At 53.8% G+C, this 21,974-nt stretch overlaps 2 protein-coding genes across 4 annotated transcripts in view; both read left to right on the top strand.

Annotated features, from left to right (window-relative positions):
- Positions 1-16,186, top strand: part of AGRN (agrin) — a 122,054-nt gene extending 105,868 nt beyond the window's left edge. For 2 of the 3 annotated variants that reach the window (XM_069874668.1, XM_069874667.1), the window contains 12 exons: positions 791-1,020; positions 1,504-1,638; positions 1,782-1,878; positions 2,263-2,427; positions 2,718-2,829; positions 3,460-3,471; positions 4,827-4,943; positions 5,232-5,421; positions 6,203-6,290; positions 10,647-10,871; positions 11,858-11,961; positions 13,327-16,186. In XM_069874668.1, coding sequence (XP_069730769.1) covers positions 791-1,020; positions 1,504-1,638; positions 1,782-1,878; positions 2,263-2,427; positions 2,718-2,829; positions 3,460-3,471; positions 4,827-4,943; positions 5,232-5,421; positions 6,203-6,290; positions 10,647-10,871; positions 11,858-11,961; positions 13,327-13,484 — 1,633 coding nt within the window. In that variant the 3' untranslated portion in view covers positions 13,485-16,186. The remainder of the gene's footprint in view (positions 1-790; positions 1,021-1,503; positions 1,639-1,781; positions 1,879-2,262; positions 2,428-2,717; positions 2,830-3,459; positions 3,472-4,826; positions 4,944-5,231; positions 5,422-6,202; positions 6,291-10,646; positions 10,872-11,857; positions 11,962-13,326) is intronic. The other variant, XM_069874665.1, reaches the window with a different exon arrangement.
- A 5,266-nt stretch (positions 16,187-21,452) lies between these two features.
- Positions 21,453-21,974, top strand: part of LOC138730003 (tyrosine-protein phosphatase non-receptor type 11-like) — a 51,219-nt gene continuing 50,697 nt past the window's right edge. Inside the window, exon 1 of the mRNA XM_069874691.1 lies at positions 21,453-21,543. Within this exon, the coding sequence (XP_069730792.1) occupies positions 21,530-21,543 (14 nt within the window). The 5' untranslated portion in view covers positions 21,453-21,529. The remainder of the gene's footprint in view (positions 21,544-21,974) is intronic.

The following is a 21,974-nucleotide window of genomic DNA, read 5'->3' as shown; positions in this document are numbered from 1 at the left end:
GCCTCTGCCAGTGCCCAATGACCCTTTCTGTGAAATATTTTTTCCTAATGTCCAGCCTGAACCTCCCCTGGTGAAGCTTGAGGCCATTACCTCTTGTCCTGTCCCCTGTCACTTGGGAGAAGAGCCCAGCTCCCTCCTCTCCACAACCTCTTTTCAGGGAGTTGGAGAGAGCAATGAGGTCTCCCCTCAGCCTCCTCTTCTCCAGGCTAAACACCCCCAGCTCTCTCAGCCGCTCCTCTTGTTCTCCAGCCCCCTCACCAGCTTTGTTGCTCTTCTCTGGACTCGCTCCAGAGCCTCAACATCCTTCTTGTGGTGAGGGGCCCAGAACTGACCCCAGGATTCAAGGAGTGGTCTCACCAGTGCCGAGTCCAGAGGGAGAAGAACCTCCCTGGCCCTGCTGGCTACGCCGTTTCTGATCCAAGCCAAGATGCCATTGGCCTTCTTGGCCCCCTGGGCCCCTGCTGGCTCCTGTTCAGTCACTGTCAACCAACCCCCCCAGGTCCTTCTCCTTCAGGCAGCTTTCCAGCCAGACTTCTCCTAGTCTGGAGCTGCCCAGGGTTGTTGTGCCCCAAGTGCAGGACCCAACACCTGGCCTTGTTAAACCTCATGCCTTTGGACTCAGCCAATGGAGCATCCATGGTGGCTGGGTGGTTCTTTTGTGCTTCTCTGCACCTGGGTAGGCTCTTAAAACCCAGCTGAGGAGCACAACCTGGCACAGATGCTTGGAGAACCTCTGCATTTTCATCCTTGGGGGCAACCTCCCTGCTTATTTTGTCTTTTGTCCCCTCAGGGTGGCAGATCGTACTGCTGCTACAACTGGCCTGAAGGGCTGCATCCGCCTCCTGGATGTGAACAACCAGATGTACGACCTGCGGGAGAAAGGCAGCGACGTGCTGTACGGCAGCGGGGTGGGCGAGTGCGGCAACGACCCCTGTCACCCCAACCCATGTCACCATGGTGGCATCTGCCACGTCAAGGAGGCAGAGATGTTCCACTGCGAGTGTCTCCACACCTACACCGGTACGGGAAGGGGGCTTCTAATCCCACTGGCTGGCTCGGAGGGACCACAAAGCCCCTGGGGCTCATGTTAGAAGCTACAGGGAGAAGGGATGTGGGGTGGAGTGTCAGGAATGGGTTAGAGGGAGAGATGTTTGATGAAGCTGCATCCAGTGAAGTCGACAAATGCTGTTCGTGTGCACACAAGGGTCAGGATCTGTCTGTCCTTGCGCACAAAAGAATCTCCCCTTGCATTTCAGGGGTGTAATCACAGAACCGTAGAACGGTTTGGGTTGGAAAGGACTTCAAAGACCATTTAATTCCAGCCCCCTGCCCTGGGCAGGGACACCTCCCACTAGATCAGGCAATTTGCAAGGTCCACTGTGGGGGATTTCTTGGGTCACGGGAACCCAGCCTGAGAGAAGAGCCGTCAGAGATGTTTGTCTCCAGCCAAATAGTGGCTGTTAAACATTTAAGATGTTGACGAGGCTGCTTTTTCTGCCGCAGGTCCAACGTGTGCTGATGAGAGGAATCCCTGCGACCCTACGCCCTGCCACGTCTCTGCCACCTGCCTGGTGCTGCCAGAGGGAGGTGCCTTGTGTGCCTGTCCCATGGGCCGGGAAGGAGACTTCTGCGAGCTAGGTGGGACGGGAGCTGGCAGAGGAGCGGGTCTGGGGAAGGGGGTGGAACTGAAGGTGCTGATTTTCCCAGCCTGCTGTGGCTCTGGGGCACTGGCTGAAGCTGCTCTGCCTCCTCTTCCTCACCCTTCCCTCGTTTGTGCCCAGTGACAGAGCAGGACCACACCATGCCCTTCCTCCCGGAGTTCAACGGCTTCTCCTACCTGGAGCTGAATGGGCTGCAGACCTTCGTTCCTGACCTGCAGTAAGTACCAGGGCATGGGAGAGGGGCTGATGTACGAGAGAGAGAGCACACTCTGAGCCTCGCTTTTCCCGTGCTGGACCTCCCTAGGGGTCTTTTGGAGGTTTTCTCCAGAGGGACCGGCACTGCCAGAATCCCTGCAGCCAGACTGAGCCTGCAACGTTCTGCAGGGGCTTGGTGTTCAATGGGCTGGGTGAAACAGCACCATGGAGTGGCATCCTATACCTGGCAGGTGGATCTTGTGCCTGGCAAGGGTGCCTTGAAGGGGTGGGATCTCTCTGCCGTACCCGTCATCCCAGGTCTTCCAAGAGCTCAGCACGTAGGATTGGAGGAATGGAGCATGTGGGCAGCTGGATTGGAGGGTATCCATAATCCTTCTCTCCTCAGGGACAAAATGTCCATGGAAGTTGTGTTCCTGGCCAAGAATCCCAGCGGAATGATCTTCTACAACGGGCAGAAGACGGATGGCAAAGGGGACTTTGTCTCTCTGGCTCTACACGACGGCTACCTGGAGTACCGATACGACCTGGGCAAAGGGGCAGCTGTGCTCAGGTAGGACTGTGGATGGGGAGCTGGTCATCAGGGTGGCTGGAAAGGGGCAGTGGTGGCTTCCCAAAAACCCGTAAGGAAGTAGGAAGGAGGTTCTTGGTTGGCTGTCCCTCTGCGGGGCTTGTGCCTCTTCTCCAAGCTGATGCCAAGCTGTCTGTGAGCCGGGGCAGCCCAAGCTGATCAAGTTGTGGTGGCCTGGGCAGCCCAAACTGGTCAAATGAGGTTTCCAGCGCTGTGTTTTACAGGTGGTGACAGCAGAATTCTCACCTGCGTGTCTTCTCCTCCCTTCTCAGGAGCAAAGAGCCAGTTCCTCTCAACACCTGGCTGAGCGTCTTGTTGGAGAGGAATGGGCGCAAAGGGGTAATGAGGATCAACAACGGCGAGAGGGTCATGGGAGAGTCGCCGGTAAGTTGAGAGGCCAGAGAGAGCTCTCTAGACTTCTAGTCCTGCTCCTCTTGTGTGTGGAATGAGCTAAGTTCCCCCGCCTGTGGGCTTTTAATCCCTGTGGTGTGTGACTTTAAGGGTGGAAGAGTGGGCAAGACTCAGGGAGGAAGGGATGCGCTGCAAGGCAGAGCTTGCCTGCCCCTCTTAGCTGCTCTGTGGCCTGATTGCAGTGCAGCAGGACTGTAACTGCACACCTCTTCCAGCTCTTCCACCCTCTGGATCAGGGGCTCCAAGCCCCATCCACCCTGGCCTTGAACCCCTCCAGGGATGGGGCAGCCACCCCTGCTCTGGGCAACCTGGGCCAGGGCCATCACATTCCTGCAAAAGAAGGGAGTTTTTTCCTCCCCTTGCTCTTGTCTTTTCAAGCTTCTCTCCACGTGAAGGTTACCCCTGGCTGCCAGGGTGGCGATGGCCTCTCCTTTGCCTTCTGCAGCTCCCCTTCCCCTTTGTGATTACACCAGGCACTGATTGCAGCCTTGATCTTGTAGCCCTGCACGTTATGATGTTACCCACTGATCTCCCTTTTCTCTTTCTCTCTCTCCCTTTGATTATCATTTGTATTTTCCCCACCCCCTGCTGTCTGGATCCCAGAAATCCCGTAAGGTAAAGATAAGTATGACCCACCACACCTCCATCTCATCTGCCATCGGCACGTTGTTCTTTTTTTGTTTTCCATTCCGATCTCAGTGTTTCACCCCCTCCCCTTCCCGTGTGACCAAGCAGTTTTAGGATCTCCGTAGATTAGAAGACCCTTGTTTCCTCTCCCATCATTAATTTCCAGCCAGTTGTTATGTTTTGTTTCAGAAGCATTTCAATTAATCCGGTCATGTTCCTTGTGTTAACTCCACAAAGCATTAGCTAGTGATTCATGTAACTGCTGTGCCTCGGGCTCCGTCCCAGGACGGGACGTGGCTCCTGGTGTGTGCCCGGAGAACCTGGGGGCTGGAGACTCACCTGGGACGTGCTGGGCTGTGCAGTTGGAGCTGTGGGGTGGTGGCAAGGAGGGGGTCTTTCTCTTCCAACCTCAGCCACGTGAGATGCAGGAGAACCTTCTCTAGCCATTTGCTGTAAGGGAACTGCAGTAGCCAGGTGGACTTGAGCTGAAACCCCCTGCTAGGAGTTCACATTTACATGTTAGTCCTGGTGAGACTTTGTTTATTTGGGTTTAGGGGCCACTCAAAGCCAGCAGCCTCCGCACCCAAGAGCGTTAGAACAGCATCTCTCCAAAGTCAAATTCACATGAAAGTCTTCTCCTTGGGTGCCTGCTGGCAGGTAGGACCTTGCAGCTTGGCCATGAGGAGGTTCACTGGAGGCCTCTTTCTCCTAGCACCCTCTGCACAGTCTGGTTTGGTGCCAGATACGTGGAGCTCATCTGCTCGCTGTGCTCAGCGGTGGCTCAGCCAGCAGTGCGGTGGCTGGTGGCCAGCTAGAGGTTCTGGTGGCCAGTCAGAGAGACAGAGTATGTGGTTTTCAGGGTGTGTGGGGTGGCTGGGCTGGAGCAGGGTGGCTGGCAGGAGCAGCACAGAGAATGGAGGAGAAGGTGGAGACCTGGTCCTGAGAGGATGCTGAGCCCATCCCTGTCTAATCCACCTCCTGCCTGCCTGTCCTGGAGCAGCGCTGACCTGCAGTAGAGGCTGTGCTGGGTCCCTGCTGTGATTTCTGAGGGGTTCTCCTGCTCCAGCCACCACAGAGAATGTCCCCCACACCAGCTCTGCCCCAGAACACAGCCCGTGCCTTGAGGGAGGATGCAGGGAGTGGGAGAACATGGGGTACAGACAGATGTTGATTGCTTTCCCACCAGCCCAGCTTCTGGTTGTGCAGTGGTGCCTGTTTTTCCCCCAGTGCTGCCCTGCTCGCAGCATCTTTGAGTCCCCACGGAGCTTGGCCGAGTGCGCAGCCTGCAGCTTAGGGATAGCCTGACATCTTTTCCATCTCACCTTCTCCCATCTCCTCCCCAGGTGCCTCACACCTTCCTGAACCTGAAGGAACCATTTTACGTGGGGGGAGCCCCCGATTTCAGCAAGTTAGCTCGAGCTGCTGCCATCTCCACCAGCTTTGATGGCGCTGTGCAGAGGGTAAGGTCCTTCCTGGCATCCTGGGGCTGGGTGAGGGGCTGGGAGATGTGCCGTGTGCCACGGGCATCGCTGGAGAAGAGCAAGGATGAGCCTGGGAGGGGCTCCCTGGGTGCATGGGTTGGAAAGTGGCAGTGATGGGTGGCGAGGGTGCCTTGCAGGAGCATGTGGACCTTGGGGCTGGGTTCCTGCCTCCCCCTGAGGCTGCAGGGCTCTGTCTCCCCCAAGCCCTGCAGAGAGGTGGGGTGGTAAAGGTTGATTCTTGTGCTTCCTCCTGTTTACGCCTGCCAGATCTCCATCAAGGGGGTGCCAGTGCTGAAGGAGGAGAACATCCGCAGCGCCATCGAGATCTCCCCGTTCCGAGGTCACCCCTGTACCCAGAAACCCAATCCGTGCCAGAACGGAGGCACCTGCAGCCCCCGGTTGGAGAGCTACGAGTGTGCCTGCCAGAGGGGCTTTTCCGGGGCTCACTGTGAGAAAGGTGAGACTGCTGAGCAGGGCTGGACATGGACCTTCTCCCGCTAGCCAGATGTGACAGTGGAAATTCTCAGATTCTCAGAAACAGGCTGCCCAGGGAGGGGGTTGAGTCACCTTCCCTGGAGGTGTTTAAGGGACGGGTGGACGAGGTGCTGAGGGACATGGTTTAGTGTTTGATAGGAATGGTTGGACTCAATGGTCCAGTGGGTCTCTTCCAACCTGGTGATTCTATGATTCTATGAAATGCAGGTGTCGTCCTGCATGCAGCAGGGCAAACGCTGCTGCCCGTGGGTGACACCCAGCCCTGTCACCTCCTCCTGTCCATGCACTCTGATCCTATATTACGTTGCTGTGCTCACTTGAAGCAGCTTGGAGCTGGGAAACATGGTTTGGTGCTGTAGCAGATTCATCTGAAGGGCAGAGCAATGCCTAGCTGTCTCCAGATCGTGGTTTCTTCCCTGCTCCCTCCTGAGATTAGCTCTTAGGCCATCACCAAGCCCAGGTTTTTCCCCAGCTTCAGCCAGAAAACCAACCAGGCTGCAGATTCCATGACAGTTGGCTGCAAAACTGGGAGATGGTCCAAACTCATGGGCTCTAAAGCCCCAAGAAGCCTTTGCAGGGGCTTGTTTATGGTGCCACAGTGCTGATGTGCCCCAAGGGATGGCAGGTTTGTGCATGCCTTCATCCTATTATTGATGCTCAGCATAAAGGGGGGTTTCCTTAGTCTCTAAGGATGGACAGGTCATGCTACGTTGCCTGATAGCTCTTCTTTTTCCCATCTCCAGTGATCATTGAGAAGGCTGCTGGAGATGCGGAGGCCATTGCTTTTGATGGTAGGACGTACATGGAGTACCACAATGCCGTGACGAAGAGGTAATTTGGCTGCTGAGCCGAACCGAGGTCAAAACAAGGAGTTTAGGGCTGTTAGCAGGAGGAAGAGCTGGGGTTGAAGAAGTCCAAGTGCAGTGCTTGGAGAGGGGTAAGCCAAACAGGGGTCATGGGGGCTTCCAGCCCTGACCTCTAAAGCTACAGAAGGCAGTGCCTGGCCAGGTTCAGATCTGGATGCTCTCATTCTGCAGCGTGTGGGTTAGTGTAGTCTGGAGTGGGATAAAGCCGGATGAAGATGGTTGATGTGGCCTGTGCCCTGCTCCTGGTTGTGCCTTTCTTTGCCTGTGTGCTCAGGAATGGGTTCTGGGCTGGGTGAGCTGAGGAGAGAGGTAGCTCTGCCTGGGGTTTCATTCACACCTGGCTGCCAGCTCCTTCGTCTCCGTGGCTGCTTGTGCAGGTAGGGTTGGTTCTGCCAGCAGGGATGAGACCTGGCCAGCCTTCTCCAGCGCCTGCTTGACCCTGACCCCGTGGGCTGGGGAATGTGTTTGGACCCTGTGATCTCTGCGGCTGCACTGGTCCCTGGGGCTTCTCTCTCAAGATAAGCAGAGCAGCTGCTGCCTGAGGTCCTCTTCACCCTCTGGGCTGGATGTTTCTCCTGGAGGAGACTCTTGGTCCATGGCAGTCTGGCTCAGCACTGTGCATCTACAGTCCCTCTAGTTAATTCCCAGCTTCACAGTGTTGGATTAGGCTGAGTCCATCTGCCTCAGATTCCCTGCTGCCCTAACACCCTGCCTGGAGAGAGGATGGATGTCTGTGTTGAGCTGTTGTTTGTCACTGTCTGTCTGTCTTTCTCTTCTCAATGTCCTTGTTTCTTTGTTTTCAAGCCACCTGACCAATGAGATCCCCGCGTAAGTACAGTCCTCCCCGCTGCCCAGCTCCTCCCTACAGGCATCTGCCCTCCACCTCGTCTCCCATTGCCACCCTGACCACCAGCCCACCCTCCAGGGAGCGCAGGGAGGTGGAAGAGAAGGAATACAGGCGTGTTCCCAGGGATCTGCTGCGTGCAGGCATTCCCAGTTGAGGATGAGGAGGATGCAGGTACTGACTGCAGCTCTCCCGGAGCCAGAGCTGCACTGCCTGGCTCCGCTGCAGTCAGACCTTGTCCCAGCTGCAACTTTGCCTTAGTTTAAGCAAATTAGCAGAAAGGAAGAAAGTTACTGTGCCTTAACCTCTTCCATCGGCACCAAAGACATTGGCGATGGGAGCATAGGCAGCTAATCCTGCCTTGATTTTTCCAGCACATGATGTTGCTGCTGTAGAGAGGAGGCCAGACAAGGTGTTTGGAGGATGTTCCCAGTCAGGAGTGTGAACCCCTTCCAGCATGCAGTGCAGCCAGGGGTTAGAGGATGGGGAGAAAGGCTTCTTCGCCAGAGCAGGCTTGACAGCTTTGATTTGCTGTCTGCCTCTCTTGCTGAGTGGCAGGAGTGGAAGAGAAGAAGCACTGGTTCACATAGCTCTGTTCCCCACTGTGTCAGGGAGAGTTTGAGTGATACCTGCCTGTCACATCCCCATTTCACCTCATTTTCTGCAAGCTGGGGTGGGACAAAAGCTCAGGAGGCTGAGTTGCATGCATGCATGTCAACACCTGGGGAGCCAACAGAGCCCATCACCTGCACCTTCAGTCTGGGAGGAGCTCTGGGTTGCTCTGATGGGCTTTCTAGGAGCTAAGCATCCTCCTAAGCTAGACAGCACCCTACAGCAGGAAGGGACATGTGCTTAGACGTGAGCCACATCCCTGCAGATGAGCAGAAATCTGCTGTCTTCATGTCCTGCCTCTCCCCATGCTCTGCAAAGGGAAGGTTACCACCCCCAGCCTCCTCCCTGCCTCAGCCAGCCTATTTTAGCTATGCGTGCCCCATCCTGCAAGGGAGCTTAGCGCTTCTCTGCACATCTCTCTGCTGGGATTTGGCTGCAGCACTCACCAGCCCTGCCAGGGCTGAAGGACCCATTGGGCTGCCCATAAAAAGTAGTTTCTTCTGCCTCCAGGCAGACACCAGGGTGTGCCTGGGGCAGGACAATTGGTTCTCTGGGCTCTGCTGGCCACAACACGCCCATGCATTTCTTTTAAATGTACATTTTTATATATACATCAAGTTAGAGCTGATTGTAATGCTGGGCCTGTAGCCCCTGCCAGCAGGACAGCTGGAGCCCTGGGTTTCCCCTTCTCCATGCACACCCTGCTGCTCGAGTGCCCCGGGGCTGACTCAGACGCCGTACGTGTGGATTCAGCTGGGGGCTGAGGCAGGAGCATCCTGAAGAACCAGCCTGAGGCCCTGGAAAGTGTCCTCACTCTGGGCTGTGGACCCAACGCTGCCTTCCCCAGGCTGCGCTGCCCTCTGTCTCCTGTCCTGGGATGCCCTTCCACCCCAGGAACACTGATAGTCCTGACCCAGGAGAGCTTTGCAGTTTTTCTGGCATTATTAGGTTTATCCTGGCTAAGCAATAACTTGCAAACGTGTCTTGCTGGCTCGAGGAAACTCAACCCTGAGAACCTTGAGGCTTCCTGCTCATGCTGGGCGGTTTCCTCAGCTTGGGCATCGTGGAGAGTGAAGAGCTGTTGCTGTTGAGCTGTTCCCTCTCCTGGAGCGGGGTGGGAGGGAAGGGTCTCCTCTGCTGTCCTGCGCTTATCGCATGCTCCCCTTTCTTCTCGCATCTAAGTCCCGAAGCGCTGGACTATCCTGCGGAGCCCAGGTGAGTCTGTGCTAGGCTTTCAGCTCTTGTGTCTCGTGCTCTGCTCTTGCTGCCTCGGCATGTCTCTGTCTGTGTTCTGTGTGTCCATCCCCTTGGCTTTTTATTTATAAGGGATGCAGCTCTGCAGGTGATGAGGAAGCCCTGTCCCTCCTGCAAAGGAAGAGCAGCTCCTATGCAGCTCCAGGCTCTCACTCCTGAGGGACCAAATAGACAGCAAACAGGGTGAGGTGAGAGGCTGAGTTACCTGGACCACGCAGCCCTCATCCAGACCTCTGGACACGGTGTCCCTTGGGAATAAAAAGCTGTCTGTGTTGTCCGTGTTGTCTGGTCCATGTTCACCCACGTGTCAGCAGTGTGTCTCAGCATCCCAGGAGAGTGGATAGTGACTCCATGTGCCAACATCACCTCTTGTCAAGACCGTTTTGTTTCTTCCAAAAGGGACTGAGCAAAGATTGGGGTGCCAGTCTGTGGGAATCCTGCCCTACCTTCATTCCTCCCTTGGAAAAAGACACCACGTCTAAGAGAAAGGAGGCTTTGCTGCCTCTCTGGACAGTCTCCATCCCCTCAAACTGCAGGGTGCTCATCATTTCACGCTCCCCAGTCGTCCCTTCCCGTTGGGTTTTGGGTTTTGGTCAAGCAGAGGCAGAACAAATGCCTTCAAGGCTGCTGGCTGTGTGGTGATGGCAGGGGGAGTGATTATGCCCAGGCACCTCAGCTCTTCTTGCACTTTGCACACCTGCTAGCAGGAAGGTGAAATGGCATTGACCCCAGCTCAGATGCTGCCCGCAGCCCTCTTTATTGTGACCTCTCCCAACACAAAGGCAGCTCTGTAGGGAAAACCCTTCTGCTGGCCAGACTGGGGCCACACTAGTCCTCTTCACCAGCCTGGCACTATTCACCAACCCACGTAACAGGCTTCCTTCTCCAGCACCTGTATATGAAGAGGCAAACTCAAGGCTCATGTGTCACAGTTTGCAGGCATTGATGTCTCTGAATCTTGCCCCACAGAAGGCAAAGGCAAGGGTTGATAGCCCCAGGCTCTGTCTTTGGTGGTTCAAGCTGGATCTTACAGCCCCTACTCAGGTCAGCAGGAGGATGGAGGAGCCCTACTCTTGGTGTTCCCGAGCTCATCTAGCACTGGCACTGGCCCTACTCTGAGTGGGACCTGGGTAGATGCCTCCAGAGGGCCAGTTCTTTGATCTTGTGTCCTGGTTTAGAGCTTTCCATCTCCTCCCCCTGCCATGCACCAGGCCTTCTGAGCAGGGCTGTGATATTGCAAAGGCTGCGACCCTTCCAGTGCAGCAGGTAGGGATGGAGACCTCACGCACAGCCTGATGCCAAAGGCTGGTTGAGGTTATCCTCAGCAGGTGAGCTAGTTGACTAGAGAAGGCAGCTCCACGGAGCTGACTGGTTGGTTTTGTAGCCATGGTTTAAACATTAGGAAAAAAACTTTCACAGAAAGGGTCATTGGCTACCCAGGGAGGTGGTTGATTCACCTTCCCTGGAGGTGTTTAAGGGACGGGTGGACGAGGTGCTAAGGGACATGGTTTAGTGTTTGATAGGAATGGTTGGACTCGATGATCCAGTGGGTCTCTTCCAACCTGGTTATTCTATGATTCTATGATTCTACTCTGTCTTCTCCTTGTATAGTGAGAAGGCATTGCAGTCAAACCACTTTGAACTAAACATCAAAACAGAAGCCACTCAGGGGCTGATCCTGTGGTGCGGGAAGGGGCTGGAGCGCTCGGACTACATCGCCCTGGCCATAGTGGATGGCTTCATCCAGATGACCTACGACCTGGGCTCCAAGCCAGTCGTCCTACGATCCACGGTCCCCGTCAACACCAACCAGTGGATTCACATCAAAGCCTACAGGTGTGAAAGAGAGGGGGACCGTGGCGGATTATTTTGGGACGGGCAAGCCGTGAACTAGGGAGCCTGAGTCATGGCCGTGGCTGCATGCCCTGTGCTCCCCGAGGGTCACTGCTCTTCCTGGATAATAATAGAGGAGAGGCATGTGGGCAGTGCTGTGTTGGAGGGGTGCGTGTTGTGACACGCCGGGAAATGTCAAAGGGGCAGGCTCAAGGAGGTACGAAAGGTCCGTGCCTTTTATTTTAGCTGGCTGAGGGTTTGACATTCTGTTCGTGTTGAGCCCGAGCCGTCCCTTTTATTTTTATTGGTGGTGGGAGCGGTGAGTGGATCATGCGGCTGGCATGCCAGGGATTTCTGCTGGTGGGGCTGGAGGGCGTGAGAGGAAGCTGTGGCCACTGGCAAGGCTGGTGGTGGGGCAGTGGGGTGGCCAGGGGATGCTGGAGGGGATAGCTTGCTGCCAGCTGCATGGCGTTGCATCAAGGATCGCTATGTACTACGCAGTCTGAGGGAGGGCTCTGCTCCCCACTCCTCTCCAGGTGGAGAAGGGCTGATCCTGGAATCATAGAATATTGAAATGAACCAAAAATTGGTTCTGGTGCAGAACGGTTACCAGCTTCCTTTTGTAGCTCTATCTTTTGGGCTTAATAAATACATTTCTGTTGGGCAGAAAGCATGTTACTGAATATTCATTTTGTAGTAATGCAAAGGAACTTAATGAAGTAAAGAAAGTGTAAGGGTTTGTGCCTTAGAGGAACAACCCCACACTCTGGTGCAGGTTACGGGTTGACCAGCTGTGTGGAGAAAAACTTGGGAGTTCAGGTAGAAAGCAAGTTGATGATGAGCCAGGAATGTGCTCTCGTGGACCAAAAGGCCAATGCTATCATAGCATCAAATGGTGTCCAGTGTCTGGATTTAGTGAAAAGCAGAGGGCAGCTCTAGATTTTCCTCTAAGATTGCTGATCATCTCCTATTTCTTCTTCTGGGAGCAGGGTACAGAGAGAAGGTTCCCTCCAAGTTGGCAACGAAGCCCCCATTGCTGGCTCTTCTCCGCTTGGCGCGACACAGCTAGACACAGATGGGGCCCTGTGGCTGGGTAAGTCAGTGTGGAAAGGGTGAACTTCCTCTGCATGAGGGGCTCGGAGCTGGATTTGGGGCGTTGATGTTCCCTTATTTATTTCATCTTTGCCTCCCAGGTGGCTTTGACCTAAAAGTGTCCCCTGCTTGTTCTCTGCGTATTGGGGCAGGATGCTAGTGACAGCTGAGGGTCGAAGGGTTGGCTTTACCAAATCCCAGTTGTTTTCACGTCACCACGGCCCCTGGAGAGAGCTGTTAGCTGGCCTGTGGCTCTGGAACCCCTGCTACCAATGGCATGGAGCATCCTCTTTGTCTTCAAACAAGGAGCGCTCCCTCCTGCTGAACCTCTGTTAGTTCATAAGCATCCCAAGTGTCACTTCCTTGGGTAACTCTGGTTCCCAAAGGCAAAATAGCTGAATGGAGAGTCTGTTTTGTCTGGAAATATGTAAATACCCAGATTTTAGATGTTGCGTTATTTGCTTAACCTAGAATAAAGCAGACCTGCTGGAACATGCCCCTGTGTGCAGCAGAGTCAGTTCCATTTGTGTACACAGGGGTATTTTGATCCTGCAAACAGAATTTGGCTCATTGCATCCCTCTTGCACTGCCTGTGGCAGGTCCGTCAGCGCAGCCAAAAGGTAGATTTGTCCCTTAACGGCTCAGAATCAGCAAGAAATCCACCCACAAGGGCAGGATAATTGTGCTTGAATAGAACCAGTACCGATCTGAGCCAAGAGGATAGTAAATCATAGAAGAATAACCATGTTGGAAGAGACCCACCGGATCACCGAGTCCAACCATTCCTAAAGTCTGCTTTGGAGCCTGAAGGAATGAAAGAGGGATAGAGGAAGCTGTAGGTCCTGGGCTTTGTTTGCCTCTTGAGGAACTCACCAGACTCGGTTCTCCATCTTTAAGAGTGGACTTCTGTAGAGTCCTTGCTGTAGAGTCCTACTGTTTAGGATTGCAAGGGGGCCACAGAAATCAAATGTTCCTCTGGGAATTTTGATCATCTGTAATCAACAGTGAATTGGATGTTCTTCATGCTTTTTGGAAGCATCTGGTCTTATCTTCCCAGCTTGGGCTTGTAGCTTCAGGTTTAACCTGACTTACAAAGAGTTCATATTCAAAAGAAGGGAGATTGAGATGAGATCTTGGGAAGAAATGTTTTCCTGGGAAGGTGGGGAGGCCCTGGCCCAGGTTGGATGGGGCTTGGAGCCCCTGATCCAGTGGGAGGTGTCCCTCTCCATGGCAGGGGGCGGAACTGGATGGGCTTTGAGGTCCTTTCCAACCCAAACCATTCTATGATTCTATGACCAGCTGCCAGCCTGCGCAGCTACGTGTCCATTGCCTTCTCACTCAACCTTCTGTTCTCTCTCTCTCGCAGGGGGAATGGAGAAGCTGAGCGTGGCTCACAAGCTACCCAAGGCCTACAGCACCGGCTTTATTGGCTGCATAAGGGACGTGATTGTCGACCGCCAAGAACTGCATCTGGTGGAGGACGCTTTAAACAACCCCACGATATTACACTGCTCAGCCAAATAGACCCCCAGGGACCCTTCCTTCTCCTTCCCTCCCTCCTGCCTATTGCTGTAATTATTTTCTATTTTTGTAAACTTATTGCTTTTTATATTTTGGGGGGAGGGGGGAAAGGGAGGGGAGGAAACACCTTTTCTTTTGGGTTATTTGTTCGGTTGCAGTCTATCCAGGTCAGTCAGACTCTAAGCAAACAGCAGCAACAAAGAACAAACCTTGAACCAAGTCTCCAAGAAGTGACAGAAGAACTTCCCCATTGCACCTGCATTGTAAACCTTATTTGTACTTGAAGCTTCTTTTTTTTTGGGTTCTTTTTCCCACTCCTTACTTGTGTTCTTGGGTTGTTGTTCATTCCTGTTGGGGAAAGGATGCTGGTGCTGGCGAGACGTGTGGCCTTTGTGGATTTACTACCTTCCCACCTCGGGCCTGGCCCCACAGCCCCTTCTGCACGTGCTGCCTGAGCAGGGACGTGACCATCAGAGAAAAGCAGGAATTACCACCTGGCTCTGCCAAGCCTTCTCCTGGCCCTGTGTTCACCCTGGCTCCCTCCTCCCCTTCCTCCTCTCGCTATAATTTATGTGTGTAAGAATCTCAAGTGCTTTTCTCCTTTATGCTCTGTTAAAATCAGGGATGCCGTGCACTGGAAGAGAGACCAAGGTCTGCTCTGAGCAGGCAGGAAAGCATTGCTCTTTGGTTGTCTTATGCCTGTTTGCTGGACTAAGAGGTGCTGGGGAGGGTGGAAAATGTTGATTTCTGTTGGCTCTTCTCCTCCTCCTTCTCTTGGACATGTGCAGAAGCAGCTGTGAAACCTCATTTTCACACTTTGTGTTTATCCAGACATGTCTTTAACCACCTGCTTGCTCTGGCTGCTCTTCCCAAGAGCTTCTGTGTACCAAGCCTTGCCCTCCCGTGCATCGCTGAGAACTTGCAGCACGTCTTCAAGAGCTGGAAGTGCTCTCCTTCTTCCAGCGCTGTCAAATGGGCTACAAGGGCACGGGGACTTGGGTCCCTTTTCACTTTAAAAAACATCTGTTAGATGTGTTCTTCCATGACCCATGTCCGTTTTCCAGACTTGCCCTCTATCTACCATGAGGACGCTTACAGCTGGCCAGCACGTGAATCTCTGTAGAGCTGGTATCAGAGCCTCTCCCACGAAGAGCAATCGGTGTTTTACCTTAGACTTCAAGTTTTTTGCAGTGCCCAGAGCATTGCAGGGTCTTCCACACCGTGATCGAAGCTCCTTGGGATACTGTGAGCCCAGCGGCGGTAGCTTCAACGGAGACAGGACTGGGACGTGAGTCAGCTGTCGAGGCAGTAGTGTTTGGGAGGAGGGGTTGTTTTTTTTTAAAGTATTTTCTTCCTCCTTGCTAATCTTGAAAGCAAAAATACTGTGGTGCCAGTTACAAAGCCAGTATGTGTGTTTCTGAATGAATGTGTGTGTTTGCGAGTGTCTGTCAACCAGCGCACATTTGCATGCCGACACTTGAATCCCTGTTGACGAACAAATAGATTTACCAGCTATGAAAGAAATTCCCCACTCCTTTCATGTTCCTTCTCCATGGGAAGAAGGTACTGATGCTGTCAAGCATCTCTGTCCCTTTCCACCACAGGGACACAACTGTCCCTTTCCCACGCTGAGTAAAACCTGCTTTATGGAGGGGTTCAAGGCCAGGTTGGATGGGGCTTGGAGCCCCTGATCCAGTGGGAGGTGTCCCTGCCCATGGCAGGGGATTGGAACTCAATAATCTTTAAGGTCCCTTCCAACCCAAACTATTCTATGATTCTGTGGAGCGTAGGGAATGAATCTGAAGGGTCTCGCCAGGTGTCAAGTGTTCCTTAGTACCCAGGGTGCCATGATTTTGCAGCTTAGCCCTCAATTTCTAGTGCTCCCGTTACAATTATTGGTTCTTGGCACTGGCTTTTGAGCCATGAAAGATCAAATTACTCTTCTCAGGGTGAGCTCTGAACGCAGATGCAACAAAGGGGAAGAAGGCAGTGTAAAACCACTTGGGTTGCTTTTTTCTTTCTTTTTTTTTTGATTAAAAGAAATCTATTCCCCTCCTCCTCGCCCATCTTTGGATGGGCAACCTCTATTGACATTCCTCTACAGATCCAGTGGTTCGATATTTCACGGGGGGCTGTGCCCGCCGTGGGATGGAGCCTCCGGGGTGTGCGTGCGCGTGGCTGTGTGTGTGGCAATACCACATTTTAAGTGGCTACTGTATATAAGTTGTGGTTCCTGGGGGTAGGGGTGGGGGAAAGTCCTGTGTCTGTGTCGTGAAAGGGATGAACTGCTGTTTTTTGAGGTGTAGATAGCCAAGGGCTCACTTAGAACCGTGGGATGGGAGGGATGCGAAACCCTCGATCTGTGTTTTGAGGACGTTGAGTCCTACCTGGGCAACACGGCTGAGAGCGAGAGCTGAACGTGCCGACTCCAGCAGCAGAGGGGGATGCACAGAGGAAGCTGCTAATTTTCCAGGATGCCACTGAAATGAAGCCAGGGTCACTGCAAAAAAAAAAACAAACCCAAACAAAAAGTCTGTCTGCTTTCGCTGGGGCTTGGAAATGCCTTAAAACAGGACCTTGCGTCCTCGTTGTCGAGCATCTTGAACCAAGGTCCGATTCAGCAGTGCTCCCTAGGGGCTGTGCACTTAACTTCGGCTTTATTTTTAATAGCATTTATAACATGTATGTACAAAAAAAAAAACAAAGACATTGAGGTTTGTTTTATTTTCTGGGGTTTTTTTGCTTTTTTTTTTTTTTAAAAAAAAAAAAGATGTCCATGTGGCTTCATTTATAGGGTAAATTAATGACCATTGTGAACTGCTGTATGAATTCTGAAAGGCAATGCACAGTAGAGGAGCAGCATGATATAACCATTACTAACTTGTGTCTTTCGTCAATCACCATGAAATAAAGTTTGAAAACTATTAAATATGTTTTTAAGGGGCCTGTTGCTTTTTTTTATTCTTTTAGTACTGTGTGCCTCATGCTTGCTCACTGGTTTATGTCCATCTCCTGGGTAGATACGAGTCCAGAGGAGGCCATGAGGATGATGCGAGGGCTGGAGCACCTTCTGTATCAAGCCAGGCTGAGAGAGTTGGGGTTCAGCCTGGAGAAGAGAAGGCTCCAGGGAGGCCTTAGAGCAGCTTCCAGTGCTGAAAGGGGCTCCAGAAAAGCTGGGGAGGGGCTCTTGATCAGGGAGTGCAGGGATAGGATGAGAGGGAACGGTTTTAAGCTGAAAGAGGGGAGATTGAGATGAGATCTTACAAAGAAATGTTTTCCTTTGAGGGTGGTTGAGTCCCCATCCCTGGAGATATTTAAAAGATGGGTGGATGAGGTACTTAAGGATATGGTTTAGTGGCAGATAGGTATGGATGGACTCAATGATCTCAGAGGTCATTTCCAACCTGGTGATTCTATAGTTCTATGATGTGGTTTGAGATGTACCAGCATCTAAGTTTCTGCTCAAAACAGGTCTTCTTAAGGGGTCTTTCCACCTGGCCAGAGCCCCAGCACTCTGATCTCTGCAAGAAAAGAAGGTGACAGGTGGAGAATTTTGTTTAATCAAGAGCTCACGTTCATCGAAGTGGCGTGAAGCGAGAAAAGAACGTGGGTTTCCTGCCATTTGTGAGCAGCTCATTTAGCAAACCATGTTGCAGACCAGAGACTACGATGCCCGTTGGATTGCTGTCTGCACCAGCTCCATCAGAAGCAGCTTCTCCATGGACAACGAGACGCCAAAGACTCACAATGGGGAACAATGAGGGCAGTGTTTGCACAGCCACAGGGGTTGCACAACTCGCAACCGGGGCCATGTTCTGCTCAAGATCGGCCTCCTGGTGCAGCATCATCTTGACAATGACCGTATTATCCCACAACAGGCATGGATTTCAAAGTCAGTACCTCTTCCACAGGCGTTCTGCCAGCTCGCGGCCAAGCAGTAGGACAAAAAGCTATCGTTGTCTTAGCCAGAAGGAAAAGCTGAGCTCTAGCAGCTAGATTTTTTTCACAACAGATTAGAAAAAGCTATTGTGAGAGGAAAGAGGAAGGAAAGAAGGACGGGAGCCGCAAGGGAATGGCCTGGCCATGCTTTCTGTCAGCCCTTGCTCCGAGAGCAGCCTGCTCGGTGCTCTTGGGAACACACCACGCATGCATCCAGCCTCCTTGGCCAATCCCTTCTCCTGAGGAGCGAAGGCAACTGCGTGGTATCTTCAAGAAGAAGAGGGCAGGTGGCACTGGATGGTCCTATCCATCCTCAGGTTGCTCTGGCCCCCCATGCCTTTGGGAATGGCTAACCCTGACAGCCTCCTGTGAGCCTTTCCCACATCAAGGAGCTCTATTCTTCTCAAACCACTGAGCTGAGGCTTCCATGGGATGGTGAGGAAGCTGATGAGGGGACCCAGGGGAAGAGTGAAGGGTGTGCGGCTTCGGTGATTGCGTGAATGGTCTCACAGGGCTGTCCCAGGGGGTTTTGGTGTGGTGGATCACCTTTTCCAGCTGCCCACTCCGAGTTGGTGTGAAGGGAGAGACTGCTTAGCTTGCTTGCTCCTGAAGCTGGTGGGGCTTGTCCTGCTGGAGTGTGGCAGAGCAGCCCTAGATCCCTGCTGAGAGCTATTTGTGGCCCGTGTCCCTTTGCCCTGTAGCCTGGGGTGGTGGCTGTTAATAGATCTGGACTCCTCAGCTCCGTGGCTGCTTGGCCTCGTTTTCTAGCCCGTAGCTGGAGCTGTGGGTTTCTTTCTCTGCTCTGCTGCTGACACAGCCTGTGCCCCGGGCTGGTGGCTTCCACTGCCTGCCCTGCGCTCTCCTCGCCTGCCAAAGCATCGTAGTGATCCATTATCCTGCTCTGTAATGCACCTCCGTGTCTCTGCCTGAGAAAATGTGATTATTCAGAGAGAAAAGGAGCTGCAGTCCTTGCAAGCAGACAACTTGGCTCGCAAGCACGATCTTTCTGGCTCTTCATCAAAGGAGCCTGTCACAGCGTCTACAGTTCAGGGCTATTTAGATGCCCTGAATTGAGGAGTTTATGGAGCTCTTGCAGCTGGGGCTGAGAGCGCAAACATCTTCCCAGTGCTGAGCACGCGCAGTGATGCTGCTGGGCTGCCTCTGCTGCCATCTCTGCAATGTGAGGGTGCTGGATGCTTCTTAACAAACGTGTCCTGGCCTCGTGTGGACCTGAGGGAGTGGGGCTGTGTTACAGCTTGTGGCCAACATGCACCTGAGGGAAATCCAGCAGATTGGAGTCCTAGTTGCTTCCTCTGCATTCCCAGCACCAGCTATGCGATGTGGCTGTCTCCTGGTCCTCAGCCATCCTCTTCCAGCTTGCAAATGAAAGAGCAAGCATGTGAATCCGTGCTCGTATCAATGAACAGCCCAGGAGGAAAGGATAAGTGACTTTGAGCAGCGCTGGGCGCTCTTCTGGATGACTGACACAGCTGAAATGGGATTTTTATAGCTTTCACTGTGGACATTAAGGACATCTGGGAGTGTTGTTCCCAGAACTTCACGTCTTCAGAGACACTCCCTGCAGAGAGTCTGGTGACTTAACCCAGAGTTCAGCCCGGACACAAAGGCTCCTGAGGAGCTTTCTCCTCAATCTCCTGTCCCGTGTGACTGCTTCTCCCCTCCGGCTGGGCTGGAGCACCTCCCATATGAAGACAGGCTCTGAGAGTTGGGGTTGTTCAGCCTGGAGAAGAGAAGGCTCTGGGAAGAACTTGGAGCAGCTTCCAGTGATGAAAGGGGCTCCAGGAAAGCTGGGGAGGGGTTCTTGATCAGGGAGTGCAGGGAAAGGACAAGAGGGAAAGGTTTTGAGCTGAAAAAGGGGAGATTGAGATGTGATCTTAGGAAGAAATGTTTTCCTATGAGGGTGGGGAGGTCCTGGCCAGGCCCCCCAGAGCAGTGGTGGCTGCTCCGTGTGTCACAGCCAGGTTGGATGGGGCTTTGAGCAACTTGACCCAGTGGGAGGTATCTCTGCTCATAGCAAGGGGGCAGAACTGGATGATCTTTAAGGTCCTTTCCAACCCATACCATTCTATAATTCTATGATTTGTTCTTATCCAAGACGCTGAGCCCCTCGCTGACCTTGTGCATTGCCCTGAGAAAGGGTCTCGTTTCCTTCCCCATAGACGCACAGAGAAGTCACAGTTGGGTCTCTCACAATGAAGTCTCAGTGCTCTGAAAGAAGGTCTCAGTGACTAGGAGCCTCGATGGCAGGGAAAAGAGGAAGGAGAGGACAGGGGTCATTGTTATCAGGGTTGCTATTTGGCCTCTGTGGTCCTTGTTGCCCCGTGAGCAATCCAGTGGCACGCAGGGAAGCTATGCAACCCGCCAGTCCTCCTCACTGAGAAATGAGCTGGCTCCTGCTGCCAGCTCTCTGGGTATTCCCCGAATAGACATGGAATTCGCTGAGTCTTATTATAGTTATAAAACTGCTATTTTTGCCACTACGGGTAGACTCAGGGGGGGTTGCAAGGGGCTCACTGGCTGTATCCTGGCTTTTTCTCTTTCTCTTGGACAGCTGGCTTTGTTTTCTCACCCAGCATTCATGAAAGGTGCCAGATTCAGGGCATTGCTTTGGGTTAATTTCTGTCTTTTATGTGAAGCAACATATATCTCACATGGCTTTCTCAGAGGCTTCTGCATTTACACGTCAGACGGCAAAATGCGCTCTATTTGAATAAAGCACGTAGCGTGCTTATAGCACACCTGACCCCAGCTTACCCCGGAGGAAGATTTGCCTCTCACCATCCCTGTCTCACCACGGACACTGGGAGGAGAGCAAGGAACCCACCCTGGGGACCTTGTTCCTTCCTGGCTCCAGAGCAGCCCCTGAATTGAGGGTTTTTAGGGACGTGGCTGAGCCTTGCTAGACTCAGGTGCCTGCTCAGACTCAGCCACCGGTGTGGTGACTTGCTCTGATCTCTGGGTAGCAAGGCTTTCAAGACTCTGTGTACTCCAAAACCTAGTGGAGCGGCTGTGAAGATGATGATGATGAGACTGGAGGCTCCCTCTGACAAAGACAGGTTGAGGCCTGGGTCTGTTCAGCCTGGAGAAAAAGACAGCTGAGAGGGGGGTCTTATCAACACATGAATATCTGAAGCAGGGTGGGGGGGATATTCTAGGAGGATGGGGCCAGACTCTTCATAGAATCATGGAATGGTTTGGGTTGGAGAAGACCTCAAAGCCCATCCAGTTCCACCCCTGCCATGGGCAGGGACACCTCCCACTGGATCAGGGGCTCCAAGCCCCATCCAACCTGACCTTGAACACCTCCAGGGATGGAGCAGCCACCCCTGCTCTGGGCAACCTGTTCCAGAGCCTCCCCACCGTCACAGCAAAACATTTCTCCCTAAGATCTCATCTCAGTCTTCCGTTTCAGCTGAAAAACCTTTCTCCCTTGTCCTCTCCCTGCCCTCCCTGATCACGAGCCCCTCCCCAGCTCTCCTGGAGCCCCTTTCAACACTGGAAGCTGCTCTAAAGCCTCCCTGGAGCTTCTCTTCTCCAGGCTGAACAGCCCCAACTCTCTCAGCCTGCCAAGCGGCGCTCAGGGAAAGGAGCAATGGGCACAAACGGGAGCACTGGAAGTTCCACCTGCACATGAGGAAGAAATTCTATATTGTGGGGTGATGGAGCACCGGCAGAGCTGCCCAGGGAGGTGGTGGAGTCCCCATCCCTGGTGGGGTTTAAGAGACGAGCAGGCGAGTTGCTCAGCGATGTGGTTTAGTAGAGATGGACTCGATGATCTCCAAGGTGTTTTCCAAGCAAGCGATTCTACGGGATCGCGGCTCGCAGGCGGGATGCAGGGATGCTCCGTGCCCCGAGCATCCCCTGGTCCCTCCAGCCTGGAGGCTGCGGGAGCGCCGGCAGCAGCCGGGGCCGGGCTCGGGGAGGAGGAGGGAGGCCAGAAGGCGTGTTGGGGCTGGCAGGTGGGGTCTGAGCGGCCCGGTGGGGCGGGGCGGAGGGCGGGGATTCCCTTTCGTCACTGGGAGGGGTTTCCCCGGCAGCCCCGGGGCAGCCGCCCCGCCGGGGCAGTCGGCTCGGAGCTCCGCGGAGCCATGACCTCCCGCAGGTAAGGGCTGAGAGCACACCTGGACACCGGGCAGCCCTGGTCCCTTCCCCAGCCCTGGTCCCTGCTCCCTTCCCCAGCCCTGGTCCCTGCCCCATCCCTGGTCCCTTTCCCCTTCCCCTACCCCATCCCTGGTCCCTTTCCCCTTCCCCTGCCCCATCCCTGGTCCCTTTCCCCTTCCCCTGCCCCATCCCTGGTCCCTTTCCCCTTCTCCTGCCCCATCCCTGGTCCCTTTCCCCTTCTCCTGCCCCATCCCTGGTCCCTTTCCCCAGCCCCATCCCTGGTCCCTTTCCCCAGCCCCATCCCTGGTCCCTTTCCCCAGCCCCAGCCCCATGCCTGGTCCCTTTCCCCTTCCCCGTCCCTGGTCCCTTTCCCCTTCCCCGTCCCTGGTCCCTTTCCCCTTCCCCAGCCCTGGTCCCTTTCCCCTTCCCCAG

Source organism: Phaenicophaeus curvirostris, chromosome 22 (genome assembly GCF_032191515.1).
Source record: "Phaenicophaeus curvirostris isolate KB17595 chromosome 22, BPBGC_Pcur_1.0, whole genome shotgun sequence".
Lineage (NCBI taxonomy): Eukaryota > Metazoa > Chordata > Aves > Cuculiformes > Cuculidae > Phaenicophaeus > Phaenicophaeus curvirostris.
This window is presented reverse-complemented; position numbering and strand designations above follow the sequence as displayed.